At 41.3% G+C, this 25,331-nt stretch overlaps 1 protein-coding gene across 1 annotated transcript in view; it reads right to left on the reverse strand.

The window, feature by feature from the left end:
• The window catches only part of LOC142197756 (uncharacterized), a 234,218-nt gene that overhangs the window by 92,702 nt on the left and 116,185 nt on the right, over nucleotides 1–25,331 (reverse strand). The window contains exons 48-56 of the mRNA XM_075268284.1: nucleotides 23,509–23,726; nucleotides 21,522–21,697; nucleotides 18,837–18,985; nucleotides 6,191–6,383; nucleotides 5,333–5,556; nucleotides 4,455–4,541; nucleotides 1,748–1,855; nucleotides 1,578–1,664; nucleotides 399–463 (exon numbers count right to left, since the gene is read on the reverse strand). Of these exons, the coding sequence (XP_075124385.1) occupies nucleotides 399–463; nucleotides 1,578–1,664; nucleotides 1,748–1,855; nucleotides 4,455–4,541; nucleotides 5,333–5,556; nucleotides 6,191–6,383; nucleotides 18,837–18,985; nucleotides 21,522–21,697; nucleotides 23,509–23,726 (1,307 nt within the window). The remainder of the gene's footprint in view (nucleotides 1–398; nucleotides 464–1,577; nucleotides 1,665–1,747; nucleotides 1,856–4,454; nucleotides 4,542–5,332; nucleotides 5,557–6,190; nucleotides 6,384–18,836; nucleotides 18,986–21,521; nucleotides 21,698–23,508; nucleotides 23,727–25,331) is intronic.

The raw sequence follows: 25,331 nt of genomic DNA on the forward strand, positions 1-25,331 counted from the left end.
ATATTGTTAAAGTAATATATATACAGCTGGATACTTGTAATATAGAGCATAACATAACAGAACACGATAAATTGAAATATTTAAATTTGCAGATATTGACATAATAGGTGCTAAAGTGTATCAACATGTCATGAGAAATATATTCTTCAATGTGTGTCCATGTACCTGGAAAGGTTTAAGTTGTATTAGGTTGAATTATTCATTTCTTTAACATTCAAACATTGCTTACTTTGACATACCAGTTATTGTAGCGGCCTCCCCTCTTTTCTTTCAACCTGTGTACCTGTGTCTCCCACCCCCCTCCTCCCTGTTTAGCTGCCTATGTGGGGGATCATTGCTTGTATCACACTACAGTACAATATCTATGACCTGCTTTGAAACAAGATATGTTGCTTTACTTGGTATCATTAAGAATAAGATTGAAGATGGGGTCCAGAGTCCGATAGAATGCTTTGGACAGAACCTAAGAAAAGAATATGTAAACATTATAAATATACACATACTGCAATACATTCATTCACAAGTAATATACAAGCAGCTAATTTAACAAGTTGCCCAGGCTTTTTTTTTTTTTAAATATGCTGGGGGAGGCGAAAAAATGCATTTCCACTGTGTTTTTTTCCTGCAGTACGTTTGGCCTTAGCGGTGTAACAGGCCACAGCTAAAAAGCACTGCAAAAAAAAAAAAAAAGCAGTGGAAACGCATTGCAGTTCTTCCTGCAGTACTTTTCATAGAAAGTATGTAGAGCTTTCCTCTGTGGAATCTCTACTTCAATTATACATATAGAGAAACTGCTGGTGTTTCCATACATATAATTGACATGATGCGATTTCCAAAAACGCAACCGTTTTGGAATCAGCATTTCCGCTGCATGTACTTTTCTGAAATATGTCAATGAGATTCACTAGAATCCGATCCACTTTGCAGGGTATATAAAATGGCGTTCCTTTTACGTCACATGGAGTCCTGGCTTTAAAGGGGTTGTTCTAGACTGAAAATGTATGACCTAGCCTGTTTTTAACACAGTGTATGAAGCTGAAAGCCGATGGTATCCAAAAAAGAAATGATCTACTGCACACTCTTGATTCAGTGGTGAATAAACAAATACATTTATTGTGAAGATAACATAGGTTGATGCGCCATGGAAAAAAACGGTATTTAGGTATACATGAATAATTGATCCAATGTTAAGCAGGGACGTTTCGGTCCAATGACCTTCATCATGCCAGATCAATGTGTAAAGTACAACAAGCCGCTATGGAGGCTTGTTATACATCTTTCATGTATACCTAAATTCCGTTTTTTCCATGGCGCATCAACCTATGTTATCTTCACAATAAATGTATTTGTTTATTCACCACTGAATCAAGAGTGTGCAGCAGATAATTTCTTTTTTGGATACTGACAGGGTCAGAGATCCCATTTTCTGCTTGCACCTCAATCCAACATATGAGTGTGCGATTCCACTGTTTTTTTACATTTGAAAGCAGATGGTAATCCAATTATGCTACTACTGCTCAGCTCCCATTCAAATTTCGTTAATCTACTATGATATGTTTTATATTAATTATACTTACAGCGTTTTCCTGTTGGTTTCTACCATCTAGCCAAATTTTAGACAGGGGTCTCCAGCCAAGAGCTTCACCTTCAATATACAATATTCCCTTAAATATAAAAATAATGAAATATAACATTTTCCTTAAGTTTATAAAGTACATAAAATGTAACAATGAATGTCAATACTCACTGCCTTTGTCAGGGTTGCCGGGGAAGCTGTTTGTAAATCAGTTGTTTCAAAAATCAACTTTATATTTTCTGAAAGCTCCAAATAGTCACCATTACTGAGCTGTAAGACCTAGATAAATGCAATTATATAATACATATAAATCAATAGTCATTCTATATAAGTACATCGCTTGCAGCATTTTTGTAACACAAGATGAGCTTAAACTGGCCATACACATTAGATTTTTGTCAGTGAATGATTTTGGCCAACAAAAGACCATGAAAATACTGTGAATGTCCATCTGTGACAGTTATTGGCTTTGATTTTATTTTTTGGGGAGGGGATTGTTTGCTTTAGGGTTAAGTTCACACAGAGTTTTTTGATCAGGATTTTAAGGCTGTATCCGCCTCAAAATCCTGACCAAAAAGATTGCTGCCATTAAAAACAATGGGAGCCAGTTAGTTCTTTTTTCCGGTAGCTAGTTTGTTCCAGCTCCCAGAAAAAGAAGCGAGATGCTCATTTTCTCAAGTGGATTCGCCTTGCGACATCCGCCTGAAGACACTCCCTCCAAATAGGCCCATTCATTTGGACCTAATCTGGTGTGGAGTCCGCAACTGGATGCTGGTGCACTGCAACGGCATCCAGTTGCAGCTACCCGTATTTTGGTCCGGAACCTGAGGCGGCCTCTGCCTCAGGTTCCAGACCAAAAAACCATGTATGAACTTACCCTTAGGCCGGGTTCACACGATGTATTATGGCACGTAATTTGGTACGTAGACGGCATGGGAGCTTTTGCAGGCCATACACTCCCATTGTTTTCAATGGGAGCCGGTACCGTATACGTGGCGCTATTTTGCAGCTGCCGCAAAATCATGGCCGCAAAATAGCGCCGCGTATACGGTACCGGCTCCCATTGAAAATAATGGGAGCGTATACGGCCCGCAAAAGCTCCCGCACCGTCTACGTACCAAATTACGTGCCATAATACATCGTGTGAACCCGGCCTTAAGCCACTGCCAGATTTTGAGCAGCTTGAAAAAAGAAGTTTTCATGTTACAATAGCTACTTTCCAACATTTGTCATAATAGTATGTCAGATGCTGGGACATTAAATATGGCACACGCTCAGGAATTGAGCAGACACCATCACTATGGTTACTCTGCTGTTTTATGCCTGGTTCACATGTGTGTTCGGTATTCTGTTCAGGGACCCCCCAAGTGGAGTATAAGCGATGAGCAAAGAAAGCGCACGGACACCATAGACTATAATGGGGTCTGTGTATTTTTCCATGTGGTGTCTGCACAAGTCATGCAGAGTGGAAAATAGTTCATGAAGTACTTTTCTCTCCCCATGATTCATGCGGACACTGCGCTGAAAACACACGGACCCCATTATAGTCTATGGGGTCTGTGTGCTTTCATAAGCTCATCACTTGTCAATGCGTTCGGTATTCTGTTTGGTGGGCTCTCCATGCAGATTTCCTGAACTGAATACCGAATGCAGATGTGAACCAGGCCTGACAAAGAAACCTGACCACGCCACCTGGTAAGAGATATCTCTGATTGCAGACACTTAACCCCTCAGGTGCCCCTCAGATGCGTCCATAGCACCTGAGGGGTTCTGTTACTTTCACTTTCATTTCCCCCTCCAAATAGCTCCCAGAGATATCACAGGATAGAGATCTCGCCATGGACTGAAATACTGTAGTATTGCAGATCATGGCACAAAGTGATCTAATGAGCACAGGTTCAAGTCCCTTATGGGGCTAAAAAAATATTTAAAAGTTTTTGAAAAAATATAAAAATTCAAATCACGGCGTTTCCGGCCCATGAGGCCCCGATATAAGGACTCATGTTGCAGAAACGTAGCTTTTTTTGTTGCAGATTTTGTTGCGTTTTTTTTGAGCCAAATGCCTACAGAAAAATGAGAACTCTATAAAAAGTACTTATACTTCTACCTTTTGTTCAATCCATTCCTGACTTTGCCTCAAAAAATCACAACAAAAACTGCAACAAAAAATATGGGGCCTCAGCCTGAAAATGGAACGGAGTCTTAGGTGTGTTTAGTGTGTCAAAACTAGACTAACCCATACAGAGCCCTGGTCTTAACCCCATTCATCACCTTTGGGATGAACTACAGTATAGATTGGGAGTATCTGTACCAAGTATTCTCAGTATCTCACAAATGCTCTTATGGATGATTGGGAAAAATTCCCATAGTTGCTAAGGTTGGATTGGTAACTCCTTATTAATATGTATGGAATTAGAATAGGATGATATAAAAGCTCCTGCTATAGCAAATAAACAGTTATTAAGCAGAGGCCCCCCACGGCGTAAATGCAAAAATATGCGCTGTGGACACCCTGTGATTTCCAAAACCATTGTGGGTATAATGGAAGCAGAAAGTCCGCAGAGGTTTCCAATTTCTGTGAAAAGTGCTGCGGGAAAAACTGTGATGCATTGCCGGGTTTTTCCTGCATCACTTTTGTGTTGCAGGACACTAGGTGGGCTTTAGCCTCCAACTAAAAAATAAAGAAACTGATGGACTGAGGGTGCTAGGTTTTGGACCCTAAGCCCCAGCAGCATAAGCCCATGCTGGAGGTTTAGAGGCTAAAGACCTGATGACATACATAGGGTTTATGTCTTTTGATTCAATAAATGGGCATATTCACAATTATTTCATAAAAATTTTTCTGAAAAATTTTAAACAAGCACATTACAGTACTTACCTTCTCTGGTCCAAGTACACTGTTGAAGTTGTCAGCCCAGCTACTGTTCAAAGGTCCATCAAACCAGAGCCATGTATTACAGGTACTCTACAAGTAAAAACATATAGATATTGTCAGGGTCTGGGATTGCTAGGTGGGGTGGCTTAGACACACAAGTCCAGTTTCTTTAGTCCAAAACAATAGTAGAGTTTTATTTTCACTCAAAAAAAGTGCAGCAACAAAAGGAAACAATATAAAAATAAATACCTGCCCGGCTAGGCTCTAACTAAGCATAGAATAGGTTACCTCACCTATAATAGCAGAAATAAAAAGGCAATTGAATAATTCAGGACACAGCTCCATAAAAACGACTTCTCTGTTTGGCACTCCAGCCAAGCTCTGCCAAGAGTCTGCTGCTGGAGCTGACTTCTTAAACCTCCTTGATGAGGAGACTCTATGCAGCTGAGTCGCTGCCGGAACATCCCCAAAGTGTGGACTGGAGGGGGGTGGAATGTCAGGTCCCACTACCAATCCTACCTGTCATTCCTAAAAATCCAGCCCAATACTGAGCATTTACCAAAATGCTCAACAGACAAAAGTTGTCTGCTGAGAACAAACATTCCTTCTGGAGTTTTCTCATCTCACCCACCTTAGTAGTCTGGGTGAGATGTACATCTCCTCCTCTACCTGACCAGCCATCAGCTTACATTTTATATAAAATAAATGTAGTGAGTACATGAATGCATAGGAAAGAAAAGTGGAATCCAAAGAAATATTTTAGCATCTGGATCACCATGCATAACATTCATACACATGGCAGCACACATTATTATGCTTTACAGAATTGCAGAAACCTCCTATACAGCTTTTTAGTGTCTCCGAATAGCCCTTTAAATTACCCGAATTGCCTTCTTCCACAAATAGCTGATAACGCCATCCTGCCACATATGCGATGCATTCTGACCACCAAACATCAAAGTCCTATTGTCAACACTCAGAGGATGAATCTTCACACTTTTATGGGGTACCCCTCCACTAGAGACCTTTATATGATTAAGAGCCTGAAGCAATATACTAATACATGAGCTTTTTCCAGAGGCCGAAGGTCCTGCCAATATTATACCTGTAACAATATAAAATTAATAAATGAGGTGTTTAAATGCACAAAAACAGTTAAAACATATAATAACCTCATGCTATTTAAATCTTTATTTCTACATGATAAAACAGATTCTCTTATCAACGTGAATGCTTTCAGCATATTTATAAAGTTGTTCTATAGCACAATCAGTATACGAATATCTGACAAACCCTGTCTGGGTTTGCTGCAGTGCTTCCGAGGCTCCTATTTATTGAATGAATGGGGCCTAAGAAGTTTGACTGGTGCAACAACTGGTGCCACTCAATCATAGCCAGCTACCAGCAGACAGTCGTCTGCAAGCGACCTTAGTTTCTATATGACTTTTCATAATTTCAAACTTTTATAACTTTGCTTTTCTGAAATAAACAGGGCCATAAATGGAAAGAAAATTATTTGATCCTGCACGTGCCGATTTGTGATGGAAAAAAGCACCCCTTAATATGTCTTTCGTAAGCCTATATATTTCTTGTACATTGGACTGTGAGGGTTTTTCACTTTTTTAACCAGATAATTTAAAATAATATTGCAAAGATCATAAAGATGTTCATTTAAAATGATTTTAACTACACAAATCCAGATGTGGAAAGAGTAAAACAGTCATAAGGAGCATACTTACCCGAGTTTACTAGCGATAAATTATATAGCTGGGTGACTTTACTGAACCATGGAGGATGTGGAAACAATTTATTTTCTTCTGATTTCAATAAAATGGCTCTCTCAATTTCCTTTTGAAGAATCTGTCTGGTATCTGATGGTTCATACATTCCTGTAAACACGTCTCCAACAATTTGTTTATACACCAAATAATTCTGTAGAATATATGGAGTTTTTAGCTTTGTTCCAAAAAGTAAACCATAAATATAAAGCATGACCTATAGCTATGAATATATACAGACATACAGTTTAGGACATGCCATAATTATACCAAACGCAGCCATATGACTATTTAACGTTGGTTCACATCAGCGCCCGGTCTCCGGTTAAGCCAATCCACCCTGGATGTGCGTCTTTGTGTCCGGGTAAAAAAAACGGTTTCCCCGTGGACAGGCAGAAAACGCACATAGGCAGTCACCTTTGCAAACCCATGCAAGTGAATGGGTGTGAAAGCTAACCACCGGGTTTCCATCTCCTGTCCAGTTTTGCAGGGCAGAAGATGGAAACTGTCCGGATTGGCTAAACCGGAGACTTGGCGCAGATGTGAACCCGCTCTTACTGTCATTAGAAGATCCATTATAGGCCGGGGCCCCTCATTGCGAAAACGCAGCAGCAAAAGATGCTACATTTTACATTACCTGCAAAGTGAGTGTGATTCTGGCTAATCCCATCCACACATTTTGGCAGCTATTTGCTGCATAGGGCCTAAAGGAACTATCCAGGATCAGAAAATATGAGCTTGTTTTTTCTAGAAACAGCACCACTGTACAGCCCCATTGAAACAGCACCTCAATATGCATCTAGATCTTGATATGGAAAGAAAGTTGCTATTTAACTATTATGGTATTAAGGCTGTTTGTTACGTGTAAAAGTAGCCAAGAATCTGGAGCACTGTTACAGAAAAAATGGAGCATCAATCCCTATAACCAATTTAATGCACATAATCTTATCAGTACAAGTAGTAAAGCATTCAGATGTTCCCTCAAAGTGACAGGGGCCACGGCCCCTGTTGAAACCCCGCCCCTTTGTGGCCAAAACACTTCTCGCCAACACGCCCCTTTTCGCCCCCTTTCCTTTGTGTTGTGACAGGTTCCCTGCCCTCCTCTATGCATTACATTATTATGCACAAGAAAAGCAATCGTGAGTATGACACTTTGTATAAAAGGAATATATTACACATCCAGTCTTGGTCAATAAACTTGTCATAATTTTATTTATTACATTATACACATATATATAAAAAATGGAAATTGGAAGGGGAATCTACAAATACAAACTGACTGGGTAAAAATTAAGTGCAACAGATGGTATGTGGTCCCTTTAAGTATTTACATACAATGGAATGCACATGGATTAAGCTAATGCCAGAAAGGACCTCAGCATTGGAGTCCTTTATACACCGTGTGTGGACATTATATGCACATAGCAATAGTATCAATAGCCGCTGAGGTATATATCATAATTGGCCACTAAGTTATACACATTGCCACAACAGCTCAAAGAAAATGCTAGAAGTTTAAAGTTACCATGTGGTCCAATATATGTCTCCTATCCATTAAAGTAATAGCATTGATACACACACATTGGTGACTATAACAACATAGGTTCACATGTATCCTATACCACTATATACAGGTTTAATAGCACTGTGGCTTACCCATGTTGCCAATAGGAGGTATACAAGTCAGGACAGGCACTCACTCCCCAGTACCTGACGCGCGTTTCGGCTTTGCATATGTGTATGATGTAATAAATAAAATTATGACAAGTTTATTGACCAAGACTGGATGTGTAATATATTCCTTTTATACTAAGTGTCATACTCGCGATTGCTTTTCTTGTGGTTATTTTATGTGTATGGTGAGGACACAGATTTCTTTAGGGCTTGGTATAGTTTAAAAGGAACCCATGCATTTACGCATATACTTTAGGTTGCTTATTTTTGGTTGGTTGTCTATCATTACATTATTATGGTAGATGCTAAAACCCCTATCAACTTATTAGCTAATGGTTGTGATTTTCCTGGCCGCAAGTCCTATGACACATGTGACTGCTGAGGCCAATCTATCCACTTCAACTGCTGGCCATGTAACACTATGCTCATCAGTCATATGGTCAGTTTGAAGCTCAGTCCCATTCAATTGAATGGGGCTGAACAGCAACAGCAAGCACAGCTACTGTATAATGTATAACATTGTGCTTTTTTTCAGTGACAAGACCATGCTTTTCCAAACACTGCTTCTCTTCAAACATTTGATCCCAGGTGTTAAAGGATAGGACCTCAATCTTAGGCCCTATTCACATTTACATTCGGGTTTCCGTTCGGGGAGTCTGCTTGGGGACCCCCAAATGGAAACCGATATGCATAAAAAAGCAGTTACCTAAGGAAATCCACAGATCCCATAGAATAGATTGGGGTGCACAGGGCCGCCATCAGGAATTTTGGGGCCCCATACAGCCTACGTGTCTGGGCCCCCCCACGCGACAAATTTAGCCCCGCCCACTTTTCTGTTGACTCCGCCCATTCATTTTTCATGTGCTCCCACACAGTATAATCCTCCTACAGTCACCTGTAAATTATATACCCCCCCATCTCTCCCCCAGTTTCATATACACCCTTCCTCTGCCCCCAGTTTCATGTCCCCCCTCCATCTCTGTCCCCAGTTTCATGCTGTTCTCCCCCTTTCAACTGCCCACAGTTTCATGTCCCCCCGTCTCTGCCCCAGTGTCATGCCGTTCCCCCCTCATCTGCCCCAGTGTCATGCCATTCTCCCCCCCTTCATCTGCCCCAGTGTCATGCCGTTCCCCCCCACACACTTCATCTGCCCCAGTGTCATGCCGTTCTCTCCCCACCCCCTTCATCTGCCCCAGTGTCATGCCATTCTCCCCCCCTTAATCTGCCCCAGTGTTATGCCATTACCCCCTTCATCTGCCCCAGTGTCATGCCATTCCCCCCCTTCATCCCAGTGTCATGCCATTCCCCCCCCCTCATCCCAGTGTCATGCCATTACCCCCCCTTCATCTGCCCCAGTGTCATGCCATTCCCCCCCTTCATCTGCCCCAGTGTCATGCCATTCCCCCCCCTTCATCCCAGTGTCATGCCATTCCCCCCCCCTTCATCCCAGTGTCATGCCATTCTCCCCCCTACATCTGCCCCAGTGTCATGCCATTCCCCCCCCCTTCATCCCAGTGTCATGCCATGCTCTCCCCACCCCCTTCATCTTCCACAGTGCCATGCCGTTCCCCCCCCTCCCCTTCATTTGCCCCCCTGTTTCATGGGCCCCTTCACTTACCTCTTCCATCGCTTCGTGTCACCCGCCGCTCCGCTCTCACGCCACTGAAATAATTTAGGCTCGATGTGATGACGTCATCACATCGCGCCTACAGACGCCGAAGCCGGACAGCAGTGTTCAAAGAAGGAGCTGAGCTGTCACAGCTCCTGCTTTAATCGCGTAAGTATTCAGCTCATTGGCGTCCGACGGACGCCGATCAGCTGAAATCGGGACCGGCAAGTGCTGGGGCGGGCAAGTGCCGGGGGCCTCAAGAGGCTCTGTGGGCCCCGGCACTTGCCCGACTATGCCCTGCGCTGACGCCGGCCCTGAATGACTGGTGCAGGCGCCAGGGGGCCGGCACACGGTGGCGGGCCAAAACCGGGCCCCCACCAGTTTTCAATTTGGCCGGGCCCCTGACGCCAGTACCAGTAATACTGGCCTATCGGCGGCCCTGGGGGTGCATGTGGTTTCTGCACGAAACGTGTAAAGAAAAATGCTGCTTACATTGACTAAATTTAATACGGTGAACAGTGGAAAATTTTAAATACAATATCAATGGTAGATTTGCTGTTCCTTCACATTCCACTCCCTACAAAGTGTTAATAAAAGTCAATCAGGATATGTCATCCTGCAATAGACAAGCCCTAATACAGCAATATGGATGTGAAGTTATAAAAGGCTTTAATAATAAAACAGAGTTGGCACTTAAAGAGTTAAATCCTCAGTTGTTTATGTCACCATGGTAACTGCAGCCACTTACAGCCAATAGGATTGCAGGATCTGAGTTTGAAAAATCAGTTGACTGGTGTTAGTTCCTGGGTGATGGAGATGGAGGTGAGTGCTCGGCTCTGCTCAGGGGGACGTCTTTGGTAAGAGAGCGGGGTCTCATCCTAATACTGAAGACCCTATCATATATTACACATAGTATACATAATGTATGGGGGGAGGTGGGGGATGGGGTGATGTATCAGTAATGACCAGTATTAGCCTCTGTTCACATGAACCTCATTGTACATTTTTATGCTCATTTATATAACAAATACAACACATTTCTGTAATATTTCTTCCTCTGGCCGGTGGAATCAGTTTTCATCAGTTTTCTCTGCTCAGTTAGTTTTGTGTTGTTATAGGGCAGACAGAACAACGCAGTCAGCTCTGCTATTCCACATAGTTAAGAGAACTCGACCTATAGGCTCAAAGATATAAAAAAACTTGGCTGCTATATACCTGCAGTCAGTATATAGATGGTATGATTATTTTTACTTTATAGGAAATTACAACCTGAAATGTAAACCTCAGTATATATTTGTACAATAGTGATGTATAGGCGATATATCCACCAGAGGTTTATGGCAGCAATGTTACCAGATGTGTGTGCCTCAAATGTAATGTGAACAGAGTCTAAGGCTATAGTCACACTACCAATGTTTTTTGCTGCCATCCATTATAGGATGACAGTAACGGACATTAAATGACAGATGTAAATGGACCCCTCCTGTCTGTCTGCATTCATCCTAATGAATAAACATGATGGTCGCTGTCTTCTGTTATATTTCTTTACTTTTGCCATGGAGCATGCACAACTTTTCTGCCGTCAGAAAACTGAAAAACATGACAGAAGAAAGCTCCCATTATGTTTATACATTGGGGTGAATGCAGACAGACAGGAGGAGTCCATTTACAACTGTCATTTAATGTCCGTTGCTCTCATCCTGTGATGGGATTAATGAATAATAACTTTGCTTATACTTGTAGCTCTGCATCCCCCCTTCCACCATCACCCTCTTGGGTTCTCCATCTTAACATAAATGTTGTTGGAGTCTAACTTACATGGTCTTATTTTTTTATTTTAAAAAAAAGGACAAAACAAAATGAAAATTGTATCAAGGCACCCTGTATGTAATGTTCATATGGGAGATCTTCATATCCATGTATACATATATGTAATATGTGCATATCTTTATTTTATGAGAATATATTAGTCATGTCTGTAATAGTGGCTATTTAGAATTATAAATTTTTATGGTGTGTATATGTCCATATATGAATGTCTATATATACATATATAAGTATGTAAGTAATACGTATATCAAAATAGTGTGTGTAAGGTGTATGCATTGTGTATACTGTATATAGTCGGTATTAGCCACTACAGTTATGATTTGACTTTTTGTCTCATTTGAGTTTAGCCCCAAAGCACTGAATAATAGGAAGGCAGTGGCAACTATCAGTAGCAGTCGCCCCACTATGATTTCATCCACTATTGTGACACAGTGATGTCACACTACAAGGATAATATTCATACCGGTAGTGTTAGAGCAGTGTTAAAATCAAAGTAAATCCAAAACATAGTAGACCCTAGCAGCCTCCACAGCCCTGTGCTTTGGCGTTAAATTCACGTGGGCCAATCACAATGTTTGATGATCACTATGATATGTAATTCCTCTGTTGTGCCACTAATGATTTGTTTGTCACTGTATGCAGCAACAGACGTGGTCTGATCAGGGCTGGGTAGAGGAGGTGGTAGGCACTGCCTGGGAATTCATTTGAATTGATGGACAGCTCCTGCTAAGATTTCTGGCATGTTTCTAGCCTGAGCCAAGATTGCTCAGATTTAACAGATTTACAGATCACAGTTGAATTGCTCTACTGCCTGTGATGTTGTATTGTGGTGACAGGCAATTAACTTGGATTGTCAGTTAATTGGATTGTCTTGGATTTTCACCTGAAATGCTACGCAGCAACTGCCTCCTCCATCCATACCAGCCCCCTATGCTCCTGCCTACAATGAACAAAATCATTGGTGGCGCAGTGGAGGAAGACTCTACCTGTCATTTCTTCTGCTAAGAGTTCTGGCATATGGAATATGCCAGACTTGCTCTTACAGACTGTTCCATCTGTATATAACCATATTTATGTATATATGTCTTTAGACATATCTGTGAGCAGTAATTGATGTAACTGTATATAGTTTAACTTATGTAGCTTGTTTTGTTTTAAAACTGTTTTTATTGAGTATATGCAGTGAATAACAAATAGTCAAATGCAATGTTACGTGATAAACACATTACTCAATTTTTTTGTTTTTTTTTGTACAACAGGGTACAAGTTACAATATAACAGGGTGACTGCCGTTAGGAGTCCAGTGGGGGGATAAAAAAGGAGGGGAAATGGTGGGAGAGGGAGAGGAGCAGAGAGTGTAAGGTAGGGAATGTAGAAGGGGAGTGGTGAGGAGAGTAATGGAAGGAGAAGGGGTTAGAACCAGGTGGGAGCAGGGAGAAGGAACTGTAGCAGGGGAAAAGAGGGGGCAGTAAAGAAAAACAACAATGCAGCCTGAAGGTAGATACCTATGATTGGTACTAGTATGGGGGGAATGTAAAGTCCATGGGTCATTATGGAGGCAGATGTGTAGTGCAGCTGGGCTGCCAAATGTGAAGTTTGCGTGCTGAAGGCTATTGGAAAATACAGTAGGATATTGACATATATGGAGTTTGGGTATCCAACTATGTGACTGTTTTGTGGATAACCACAGGGTCCACGTTTTCAGAAAGATCAATCTGGTCATGGGATTCCAAGCTCCTCTATCCAGAATATATCACTAATCTTAGAGACCCACTGTGAGGAGGGAAGAGAGAAGGAATGAGAAGGAATCAGGAGCTTGGCTGTAGTAGGTGGCTAGTGCAATCATTTTTCTGTGTTTATAGTGTTTATGGGGAAGCCATAACATAATATGTTCAGGTGAGGAAGGGGTTTGCGTGGAGCAAATTAGATTTGTGGTGTAGCATTTTGTCCCAGAAGGGTCAGATCAGGGCATCGCCACCAGATGTGTAAGAGACTACCTGGAATTTCAGGAATTCTAAAATCTTTTCATTGTAGCAGAGAGAAAGGACCAGTTGACCTTGTCAAAGGCCTTCTCGGCATCAGTGCCTAATAGGGTAAGGGGGTCTTTGCTGATTTTGCTTGATCAGTCTGGCTACCTCCATGTATTATCCCTTCCCTGATTATTGCATATAAGTCCGGCTTGTTCTTTTGCTATAAGTGAGGGGAGATAAACGGTGGGCCAGTGCTTTCGCCGACTACTTAAGGTCGTTGTTGAGAAAGGAAATAGGTCTATACCTGCTACAAGGTTTCAGATCCTTACCATCCTTAGAAAGGATAGTGATAAATGCTTCTAAAGATTCGGAAGGGAGTCGGTGGCCCTGTAAGAGGGAGTTACATAGAGATGTAAAGTGTAGTAACAGTAATGATTGAAAGGTCTTGTAATACTGGATCAAATGTCCAATCAGCCCCAAGCTTTTCCCCATTGGGATGGTTGGCAGTACTTCAGCTAATTCTTTGTCAATATAGGGACGCAGCAGGGAAAGCCCATCTTTGACACAGAGTTTCGCCAGATGGATAGAGTCAAGGAAGGACTCCATCAAATGTGAACTAGCAGCATAAGGAGTAGGGGCAGAGGATTCTGAGTATTGATTTACATTGTAGCGTGTGTGATAGAAATCATGAAAAGCTTCGGCAATGTGTTCAGTAGTGCTGAACGTGACTTTGTGAGCCTGGGTGGTCTCTTTTAAGAACATTTTTTCTTTTTGTTTTATAGATGAGTGCAGACATAATCTTATTTCCTCTGTCACATGTATAAAACTTACACCTGGAGGTTTAAAAAAAAGTTGGCCTTAATTTTGTCTCTTGTTAATGTCAGCTCATATAGAGTACTCTGTGCTTATGATTGTTTGTGAGTACACTCCAACAGCGCAATGCGGGATAAGGGATTATCCGATGCTTTCTGTGTAGTCTTTCTAATGAGTGTGCTCGGGGATATTAGTTCTTCCCTAATAAGAGTGTGGTGTGCCTCCCAGATGATAGGGCCAGTGATGTCAGTTTTATTAGTGGCTTATTCATGTGAATTGGGTCATTTAGTACCATGTCAGTTAACTTCCAGAGATGGTCTCCTTCGGAGACGTCCCATTTGTGAGAAATACAAGGGGTGGTCGGACAGAAGGATGCTGCCAATTAATGTGTCAGTCACTAGGTCTAGAGATTTCTGCTGCAGAAAGAGATAGTCAATAGTATGTGTGGTCGCTGAGCGGAAGGGGTGGGATAACTGCCAGGCGTCAATCAGATGGAAGTTGGCAAGTGTCTTGTTGAGTGACACTAGCGTTCTGATGGAGGCACTCCTGGAGCTGGTGGAGTCCAGAATAGGATACAGAGGAAGATTCCAGTCACCACTGGCTATGAGAACACCCTCTGTAAAGTCTTAGAGGTTGGTTAACATTTGGACAAGCCATGAGATCTGGGATTGGTTCAGGAAACAGAGGTTAGCAAAGGTATAGACTGTTTTTTGCAACTGGACCCTTAAGAAAAATATATTGTCCCTCAGGGGCAAAGAGTTGTGCTTTAAGAGTGAAAGGGTTATGCTTAGAGATAATGATGCTAATCCCCCTGGCCGATTTAGTGTGATGTGGTACCAGGACATGAAGTCTCATGTGGGATGACAAGGGATTTTCTCTGTTTTGAAGTGTGTTTCTTAAAGCATTGCTGCTTGTGCAGGTACTTGAGGATTTGAGACAGTTTTGGGGGTACATTCAGACCTCTTACTTTAAAAGAGCAGAGATTCATTTTAGCAGCCATAATCTAAGGGTAGGGGAAGATAACCCAATGAGTATCGTATGTTGTCCCATAGAGGTAGGAGACGTGCCACTGTCAAGGTAGAAGTGATTAAGAACATATGGGTTCTTTCCCCAAAGGGTCCAGAACCAAAGGAAATCTAGGGTGATGTGTCCCTAGAGGGGCATTTGGTAATGCCAATAAAATACTAAAAAGTCACATGTTACAGTACATAGTAAGAACAGTATAAGTAAACATGCAAAAGTAGCATAACATTTCTGGTCCCCAATGGAACTGAGGACCAGCATGGGAAAAGTGGGTAACCTGAAAAGAGAGAACAGTTATAAGTAACACTTAGTTAAGTTCCTAAGAGGAAAATACTATACTACATCTGTATATGCATATGTATAGATCTAGTCATGTATATAAGTAATGTCCACTTATGTAATACAGTAGGTATACTCTATAGAGTACTTGTAATGCGAGTGAATGATATGTATAAATATATAGGTATATATTTTTAGACATTTCTGTAAAGCCAAGTGAACATCTGTACTAGATGTGCCCCATTGACAATGGGATTTTTTGGGCTTTGTCATTTTAAACATCAGACACTTCCATTGTTTTGCTCTTATACAGAGCAACAGAAGCCAGGACTGAAGTGAACATAGCCAGTGGACGCAAAGGAATAATCTCTAAATAGCATATATAAGACGTGTTTAAAACGATTTGAACTAGCATTATGTAGACATGTCAGTAAGTCCATCTTTGTATTAGGTGCATGCAGGGTTCTTCTGTCCGCTTGAGAAGTCGGACATCTTCTCTTGCGGACAGGAAAGGACGGGCACGGAGTGCAAAAGAACGCACCCGATGCCCATTAAAGTGAATGACAGGTGTCACGGACACATCTAGTGTCCGCTCCTAGTGTCCGCGACAGATTTTGAGCGGACACTAGGAGCGGACACTACATGTCGGACACCGACGGTAGTGTGAACGCCCCCTAAGAACCTCACATTTATAACAGTGGTAGACAGTGCTATATGAAAGTGTAGACAAAAAATTATTATCTAAAGCTCTGCATCAGAAGTATAAACTCACTTGTTAGACTTGGGTCTAGTCTCCTCTAAAATCTATTCTGGGTACATCATTCCTCATTTAATGTACCTGGTCTTTTACTTTTCCTCCTATAGTTTACCTCTTAGCTTGATAAAAGGAATATACCAGTAAGAAACATTTTAGTATTAAAGTATTCAAGTATTAGACTGGTTGGGGTCCACCCAATCTTATCACCCATGGTTCAGATGTTGGATAAAGCCATTTAATTACATTCTTGTGATGAGTCAGCCCTTTTATTGTATAGTGTAGTATTTTGATCTGCTGAATAAGCTTTTTAAAACTTTGCATTTTTGCCAGTTCACCATGCTACAATCTTCTTGGTTAAGCTTGTAAATTGTAAATACTGATCATGTGCATACTATTGTATATTGTAATTCTGCTAACTTTTTTTTTATTTATATGCGCTGTAACACTTTATCTGTTGAATAAACTTTGCATTTTTGTCTGTCTGTGCTTCTGTATACAATCATTAAAGGGGTATTCCCACCTCACATACTCATCAGTCTTTACTGCTGTAAAATCTTCTTTCTTCCTGGTTTCTTGCATCATTTGGTGGGCGGGGTTTTACATGCAACCTGCCATTTAGCTCCGCCCCCAAATTCACATGTAGCTCCGCCCACCCATATTGGACTATGAAGTACAGGCAGCAGCAACTCCATTCTGTGTTACATACAGAGACTGCCTGTCTCTGCCATAATGAACAGAAATGAGTTAGCTAGCCTGATAACTGGGAGAACAGAAGAAATGAAAGCAGCTCCTCTCCCCTATCTGATAGCAGGAAGCTAGGTCACGTGGTGTAGACACAGGAATAGCTAGATACACAGGCTCACTCCCGTGCACTTAGCCCCTCCTCCCTCCCCTCTGAGAGAAGCAGATACATCATTTGACTCATGAGCAGCTAAGTCAGGGCTGTGGCCACAAAGAATTGAATAAAGTAAGATAGTGGACAAACAAAGCAGTTTTGCTGAAGCATTGTTTTTAGGAAAAGTCTTACATCCACATTAACAAGCAGTATAGATAGGATTCTTGTGATGGGACAACCCCTTTAACTTAGAAGTTGATAGGAGTTTTAGCATCTACCATAATAATGTAATGCATAGACATCTCATAAGACATGTCCCGGCATGTCTCTACCTGACTGTATAGCTAGGCAGGGCACATGCTCCTAATACGTGATATGAGAGATGCATCATGTTAATTTTAATCGCCACACTACACCTAACTATACATCCCATTACACCCCGATGTAATATAGCACCATACCTAACTATACACCCCTTACACCCTGATGTAATATAGCATCACACCTAACTATACAACCCTTACACACCAATGTAATATAGCCAGCACAGCCTAATGTAGCTAAAAAAGAGAAGGTTAGTGTTTTGTTTTTTTTTTACAATAAGCGTTGTATAATAGAATGTAATGCTGGTTTTGAATTGGGGTGGGAAATTAAACTTGATTATATGACATGATCAAACTGACACTGCATTCCAGAGACAGTTACATTTTCGAGGACAATCATATTCTTGAACTTTGGAATGTGTGCACAGAGTAGAAAGTGGGGGGTGTGAGAGGGTTGGAGGAGGGCGGGGACCTGTCACAACACAGAGGAAAGGGGGCAGAAAGGGGCCTGTTGACGAGAAGTGTTTTGGCCACAAGGGGCAGGGTTTCAAAAGGGGGCATGGTACCTGTCACTTTGATGAAACATATGACTGCTTTACTACTAGAAATAATTCTGGAACTTTCTGAATTAAACACTTTAAGTTTAAGAACTCAAATACTGGCCGCAGTAAAAAAAAAAACAAAAAACACAATGCGTTTCCCGCACGGATTTTCCTGCACTGCTTTTTACAGAAAGTCACATCCCTTCCACACATTGCAGAAAAATATGTGCTGCGGAAAAGCTGTGATTTCCAAAACTGTTGCTGTTTTGGAAATTGCAGCATCTCAATTATACCTATGGAAACACCGACAGTTTCCCTATAAAACAGTAGAAAAACCTCTGCGGACTTACTGTGAAAAGTGCTGCAGGAAAAACTGTGATGCATTGTCACACATTTTTTCCCACAGTGCATTTTTGTTGCAGCCCGCTACAATAGGCCTTAGTCTAAGGCCAGGGCCCCATGTAGAGTAAATGCCGCAGCAAAAAAGGTAGCATTTTACAGTACCTGCGAAGTGGATGGAATTCTAGCACTCAGTTCTCAGGTTTCCGTCTTCTGCATGCAGAAGACGGAAACCTGTCATACTGAGTCTGGCCGTAAGTGCCGATGAGCGTTTTATGCTCTCCACGGCAAAACCGTTTTTTTTAAAACCGGACACAGAGTCGGACATGCAGTACTCTGTGTCCGGTTTTAAAAAAAAAACAGTTTCGCCGCAGAGAGCATAAAACGCTCACCGGCGCTCTCAGACGGACACTTTTCAAACCCATTCAAATGAGTGGGTTTGAAAGATGCCGGCAGGTTTCCGTCTCCTGCCCTAATTTGTGCAGTAAACAGAAACCTGCAGAACGGACTCCCGGGCGCAGATGTGAACGAGCCCTTACATACCTTTCTAGCTTTCACCAGTCAACGAATCCAGTTTATTAAACTAATATCATTCTGACCTTCTGCTACTTACATCGCCAGACATTCTTGGACCAATGACATCTTGCAGTGAATCGACAATCAAGGCATGGCTTTCCTTTGCAGCAGCAAGACCTGGATTATTTGAGACAACTTTCTTATTTCTGTCTGCACTTTTACCAGTTTTTAAACTAGACACAGGACCTGAATAAGAGAAAACCAAGAACATACAATTTATAAATAATTTGTTACCTATTCTATTGATGACTACATTCATTGTCTTAATGTGAGCTTCAAGAGTGGGATAATCACAATGTGTATAATGTCTTGGATTTGCTGCCATCCAGCCAGTAAATGAAATGAGCAGATTTCCAGCTTGATCTATCCAGCTAATGGTTACAGACCCAGCAGAGCAGTAAACAAGAACATGATATAGTAGCAACAAAAAGTATATTTAGCCTGTTTCACATATTAATGTAAAAAGTTCTGACGCACAGACTAAGGGCTCCTTCACACGGAGCTTCGTGTGTATACATTCTGTCGCGGCATTCCGCTCGGGATTAGGCCCAAATGAAAGGGCCGGAGCCTCGTTCCACGGACGCCGTGGCTGATTCCACTACTAGCTAGTGGAAAAAAGAAGCGAGCGGCTCCCATTGAAGTCAATATGAGCCATTTTTGGCAGCGGATTTTGAGGTGGATTCTGCATCAAAATCCGCTGCCAAAAGACCCCGTGTGAACTAGCCCATAGGGTATCATTGTGTGGCAGCGACACTGCATTACACCTGTTTGCTGATCGATGTGATACAATATCTTAGGCAGAGGCCCCACATGGCATAAACCCTGTGGAAACAAATGCAGCATTTTACAGTTACAGCAAAGTGGATGGCATTCTAACAAATCCCCTCCCAACTTTACAGTTAAATACGTGCAGCTGACACACTGCAATTTTTTTAAAAAAAACGCTGCGGTTTTGGAAATCACAACATGTCAATTATACCTACAGAAACACTGGCAGTTTCTCTATAAGTATAAGTGAAGCAGAAAGTCCACAGAGGTAACCTCTGCAAACTTTCTGTGCAAAGCGCTGGTGGAAGGACCAGCCACGAAAAACTGATTAAATAGTCCATTTTTTCATAGCTGTTCTGTATTCATGGAGCAGCTGATTTCATGAGTCTCTCATATACTTCATTCTATTGATGGAGACGTAAAAAGAAACAAACTTAGAATGTGTATGGGATATGTGAATAATGTGGGATGTGCTTTGCGCACCAGTCTTAATCCATTTGTGAGTTGGTGCAAGATGCTCCAGAATTATTAAGAGGCTACAGTCTTTTAATAATTCAGACTCAATGTGGGAGGCCCTGTCTGCCCGTTTTCTGGTTAAGGGTCCATTCACACTGAGTTTTGGGCACTGATTTGGCCACAAAACTCGTGTAAAAAAAGAAGCGCTGTAAAACTGAGTCCCATTGAGTTCAAATGGTTCCGTCTTACGCGCACTACCCATTGAACTCAATGGGAGGCTTTTTTGTTCAATGGACAGCGCGCGTAAGACGGAACCCTTTGAACTCAATGAGACTCAGTTTTACAGCGCTTCTTTTTTTACACAAGTTTTGTGGCCAAATCAGTGCCACAAAACGTTGTGTGAATGACCACTTAGTTATAGTAAATTTGTCAGGCTGAGGTGTCCCCACCCTGATTTGACTTCATCCCCACCCACTCTGCTCACTTTCTTGCAACATGGCAAGCAGGGAAAAAAATGAGAAAGCAGAATTTTTTGCAAAAAAATTAAACACGTGAAAAAAATGGCGACATTTCATGCCAGAAAATTGGCAGCCAAAGCATGATAAATTAACCCCAATGTGTTTTGAAAGCGGCTGTGAGATGGACGTTTTTCACGTTAATGTGAATAAGGCTTATATGTAATGAGACCGTGGAGATTGCATGCATATAGCCACCCTATGTTGAGAGCATTATTCACACGACAAGGCTGTGTAATGTCTGTTTTTTTGGTCATGAATAGAGATGAGCGAATAGTATTCGTCGAATACCTTGCTCCCATAGGAATGCATGTAAGCGGCCAAACACCAAGGGGTTAAGCGCAGTGAATATTTGATGCGCTTAACCCCTTGGGAGCGAGGTATTCGATCGAATACTATTTGCTCAACACTAGTCATGAACCCCAACTAGAGATCTCACTTGTCTTTAAACTTCCAATTCTTAAGAACCCTGTAGAGGTAGAGATGATTAATTCCAGCCAGAGAAAAGACAGAACACAAGACTGTATGGCATGTGTGAAGTATTCTAAATGTTCTCTTAGCAATCTGCTTATTATACGGTCACAGTGTAAAACTAGATATCATCCAATGGGAATAATGCCTTCAAGACATCGCTTTCAGTCAGAATTGACATACAATATGATGAATGCATATTTTTAATGTATAGTGCTACTTGTAGAGGAACCTAACTCAGACAATTCAATTAAGATTAAATTACTCGGCATGCAGAAGTGGACAACAGATGGACATGCACTTGTTTCATCTCCAGACCACCATAGGTCATAGACTGATTTTTCCACTAGGTCTACAAGATTATCATTAACCACATTACAGTGTCTGTTTCAATGGTAACTTGTTGGTATGTTATACATTAATAAGTGATAGGCCTTGTTCAATCATTTCCTCTTCTGTGAATATGTGAATATTATACATTATGAGATGCAATTTATCAGGAATCATCTTACTTGTTGGAAATACTGTAAAAGGATGATATGACATAACACTGCTAGATCGAGAGAATCTTCCTCCCTCACTCTCCATATGATTATTAATCATCTTTTCCATGTCTCGACATTGAACTGCCCGGTGTATGACTTCCAGCATAGATTGCAAACTAAAATGACAGTGATGTTCCTCTGGTCTACAAAAAAATAAAATCACTAAGTCAAAATAGTTAAAAATGTTTTGCTATTATTTAATGCACATAACTGTATGTCTCCAACCGTGGTTTATAGTACTTATCTACGTAAAGTCCTATATGTGTGTATAAAATTCAGAATGGAAGTAGAGAATGGCTGCATTTGTGCCATATTCTTATAGTTTTTACATTGTTCATTGTGTAGTCAATATAACATGTTTATGCTTGGTTCACACATCAGTATACCATCCGTCCGTTTGAATTCAGTTTGAGACTAAAAACGGACTGATACGCATACTGATTGCGCTGTCAGTCCCCTAGAGGACAGATAAGGGGATTAAAAGTAGCAATTGTAAACAGTGTAGAGATAAGGACATATAATAAATGTCCTTATCACATATAATAAATGTCCTTATCTCTACTCTGTTTACAATTTTCTACTTTTAATCCCCTATCAGCATAAAAAGGTGTCAGTATACAATCAGTATGTGCATCAGTCCGTTTTTAAAGTCTAAAACTGAATTCAAACGGACGGATGGCATACTGATGTGTGAACCAAGCCTTACGCTAGGTTCACACCTGCGTTCAGCACTCCGTTCTGTGCTTTTCGTCTTCTACTTGCAAGAAGACGGAAAGCACAGACCGGGTCCGGCCGTGAGCAGCGGTGAGCGTTTTATGTGCTCCGCTGCAAAACCGTTTTTTTTAATCCGGGCACAGAGTACTGCGTGTCCGACTCTGTGTCCAGATTATAAACGCGGTTTCGCGGCAGAGAGCGTAAAATGCTCACTGCCGCTCACGGCCGGACAGCTTTCTCACCCATTCAAATGAATGGGTGAGAAAGACTCCTGCAGGTTCCCGTCTCCTGCTCTGTTTTATGCAGGAAACAGAAACCTGCATAACGGAGACCGGGCGCAGATGTGAACGAGCCCTTACCTGTATTCTGATAGTTGTTACAATTACGGCAATACCAAATTTATACCTTAAAAAAAATAAAACTTTGAAAAAAAACAATGAGTGGTTTTGCCATATTCCGACACCCCTAACTTTTTGATATTTCTGGAAATGGGACTGCATAATGCATCTTTTTTGCATACCCAAATATACTTTTTATTTATATTATTAATTGTTTTATATTATTTTTCATTTTAGGGAATGTCTGATGTTTTGATTGCTTTTTATTATATCTTTTTTTGAGAGGAGAAACAGTGAAAAATCAGGTGTTCAGGTTTTCTTATTTTTTATGTTTTTATAAGTTTATAGTTTGGGCATTTTCAGACACGGAGATGCCTAATGTGTTTTACTTTATTTTTATATGTGTTCTATGAGAAAGGGGTTAGTTGAATTTTTAGTTCTTTTTACTATATCAATTATGGCGAGCGGCCTGCGTAGTGTGCACGCTGCCTAACTGGTGAGGGCTGAGTTTGTTTTTTACAGAAGCCTGGTGTAGACTATATAAACAACCTCACATTAAATTCCAGACATTTCTGTTAAAAGATGTTTTCTTATCTGTGTCTCCATGATATAATGCCTAAAGATCAAGCCTTCCGACCAACATGTCTGGTTCTACACACAATATTATGTAAACATATTTGTAAACATATTCAGTGCCCGGTTTTGGACTTCTCAAAATTGCTTATTACTTTCCATGAATTATTATTACATGGGTAAGAGCACCAAACTCTATTAACAATGGTGAGCAGGGCATCTCTACAATATGTGGTTAAACTATAAATATGTAGAATAAAGGCCTACAATGTCATCTGTCAGACACAAATTGAAAATATAATGAAAAATGTAAATTCCAAAAGACTAACAGTTGCTCCTTAAGCAGTTTTGAGATGAGTTGTAGTCTTGTAGCAAGAGACTTTGGGCCTTTGAAGCCAAGGCTGGTAAGTTTGGCCTTGAGAATCATTGTTTGATCTGGAAAGCACAAGGAAACCGCTCTGAAGATAGCCAGAATATCCTTTGGTAGCCTCTGGAATCCAGATTTTGAGACAGTGAGAAATAGGTTGCAACTGGGTTGCACTGCAATCTGTTAAAACACAAGAAAGATATTTATTTTCTATCATGTATATAATTCTTTTTCTAAATAGCTTTTTAACATTTCTGTACACTAAAAGACAATATTGAAATGATAAGGCACAGTTTTAACCCTTGCGACTTTAGGGGTTTTCAACCTTTGCATTGCAAGAGCTGTCCCTTCTAACCCCGATAGCTACTCCTCCAATGAGAAGGCTATGAGAAGATAGAAAAGCATGTTCATGTTGCCCTTTCCTCAGTTGGAAATGTAATTAAGAAATGGAAGTTACCAGTGGATGTCAAGATAAGGTCTGGAAGAGCAAGAAAATTTTCAGAGACAGCTGCTTGTAGAATTGCCAGAGAGGTAAATCAGAACCACCACTTGACTGCAAAAGACCTTCAGGAAGATTTAACAGACTCTGAAGTTGTGGTACATTGTTCTACTGTTCAGAGACATCTGCACAAATATGGCCTTCATAGTTGATTCATCAGCAGAAAACCTCTCCTATGTCCTCACCATAAAATTCATCATCAGAAGTTTGCAAAAGAACATCTAAACGAGCCTGATGCATTTTGGAAACAAGTCCTGTGGACCAATGAGGTTAAAATAGAACTATTTAGCCACAATGATCAAAGGTAAGAAAAAAGGACACAGAATTTCAGGAAAAGAATAGAGATGAGCAAACAGTAAAATGTTCTGGGTTCGAAATCCGATTCGAACAGCCGCACACTGTTCGACTGTTTGAACGGGTTTCGAGCTCCATTATAGTCTATGGGGGGAAATGCTCGTTTCAGGGGTACGCAACATTCGATCAAATTCTACTTACCAAGTCCATGAGTGAGGGTCGGGCTTGATTCTTCTCCCTGTGCAGCGTCCCCGCGTCCTCTTCCAGCCTTGAATTCACTCTGCTAGGCATCGGGCCTGGGCAGAGCCAACTGCGCATGCCCGCACTACAAGCGGACATGCGCAGTCGGCTCTGCCCAGGCCCGATGCCTGGCAGAATGAATTCAGAGCCGGAAGAGGACGCGGGGACGCTGCACAGGCAGAAGACTTCTAAAGGTAAGAGAAGAACCAGCGTTGATTGGCAATGTATAGCATTCTGCCAATCAACGCTGGTTCTGCATCGAATCTTAACTTCAAACAGCTAGAAGTACTCGATCGAGTACGAGTATTTCGAATACCGTAGTATTCGATCGAATACTCGCTCATCTCTAGAAAAGAACATCTCTCCAACCATTAAGCATGGGGGTGGATCAATCATGCTTTAGGATTTTGTTGGAGCCAATGGCATGAGGATCACTTCACAGGTAGAAGGAAGAATGGATTCAATGAAATTTCAGCAAATTCATGAAGCAAACACAACACCATCTGTAAAAATCTGAAATTGAAAAGAGGATGGCTTCTAAAATTGATAATGATTTTGAACATACATCGAAATCCACTATAGACTACCTAAAAAGGTGCAAGCTGAAGGCTTTACCAGGGCCCTCACAGTCCCCTGATATGAACATCATTGAAAATCTGTGGGTAGACCTCAAACAAGCAGTGTGTGCAAGATGACCCAGGAATCTCACAGGACTGGAAGACTTTTCCAAGGAAGAATGGATGAAAAACCAT

Source organism: Leptodactylus fuscus, chromosome 3, assembly GCF_031893055.1.
Source record: "Leptodactylus fuscus isolate aLepFus1 chromosome 3, aLepFus1.hap2, whole genome shotgun sequence".
NCBI lineage: Eukaryota > Metazoa > Chordata > Amphibia > Anura > Leptodactylidae > Leptodactylus > Leptodactylus fuscus.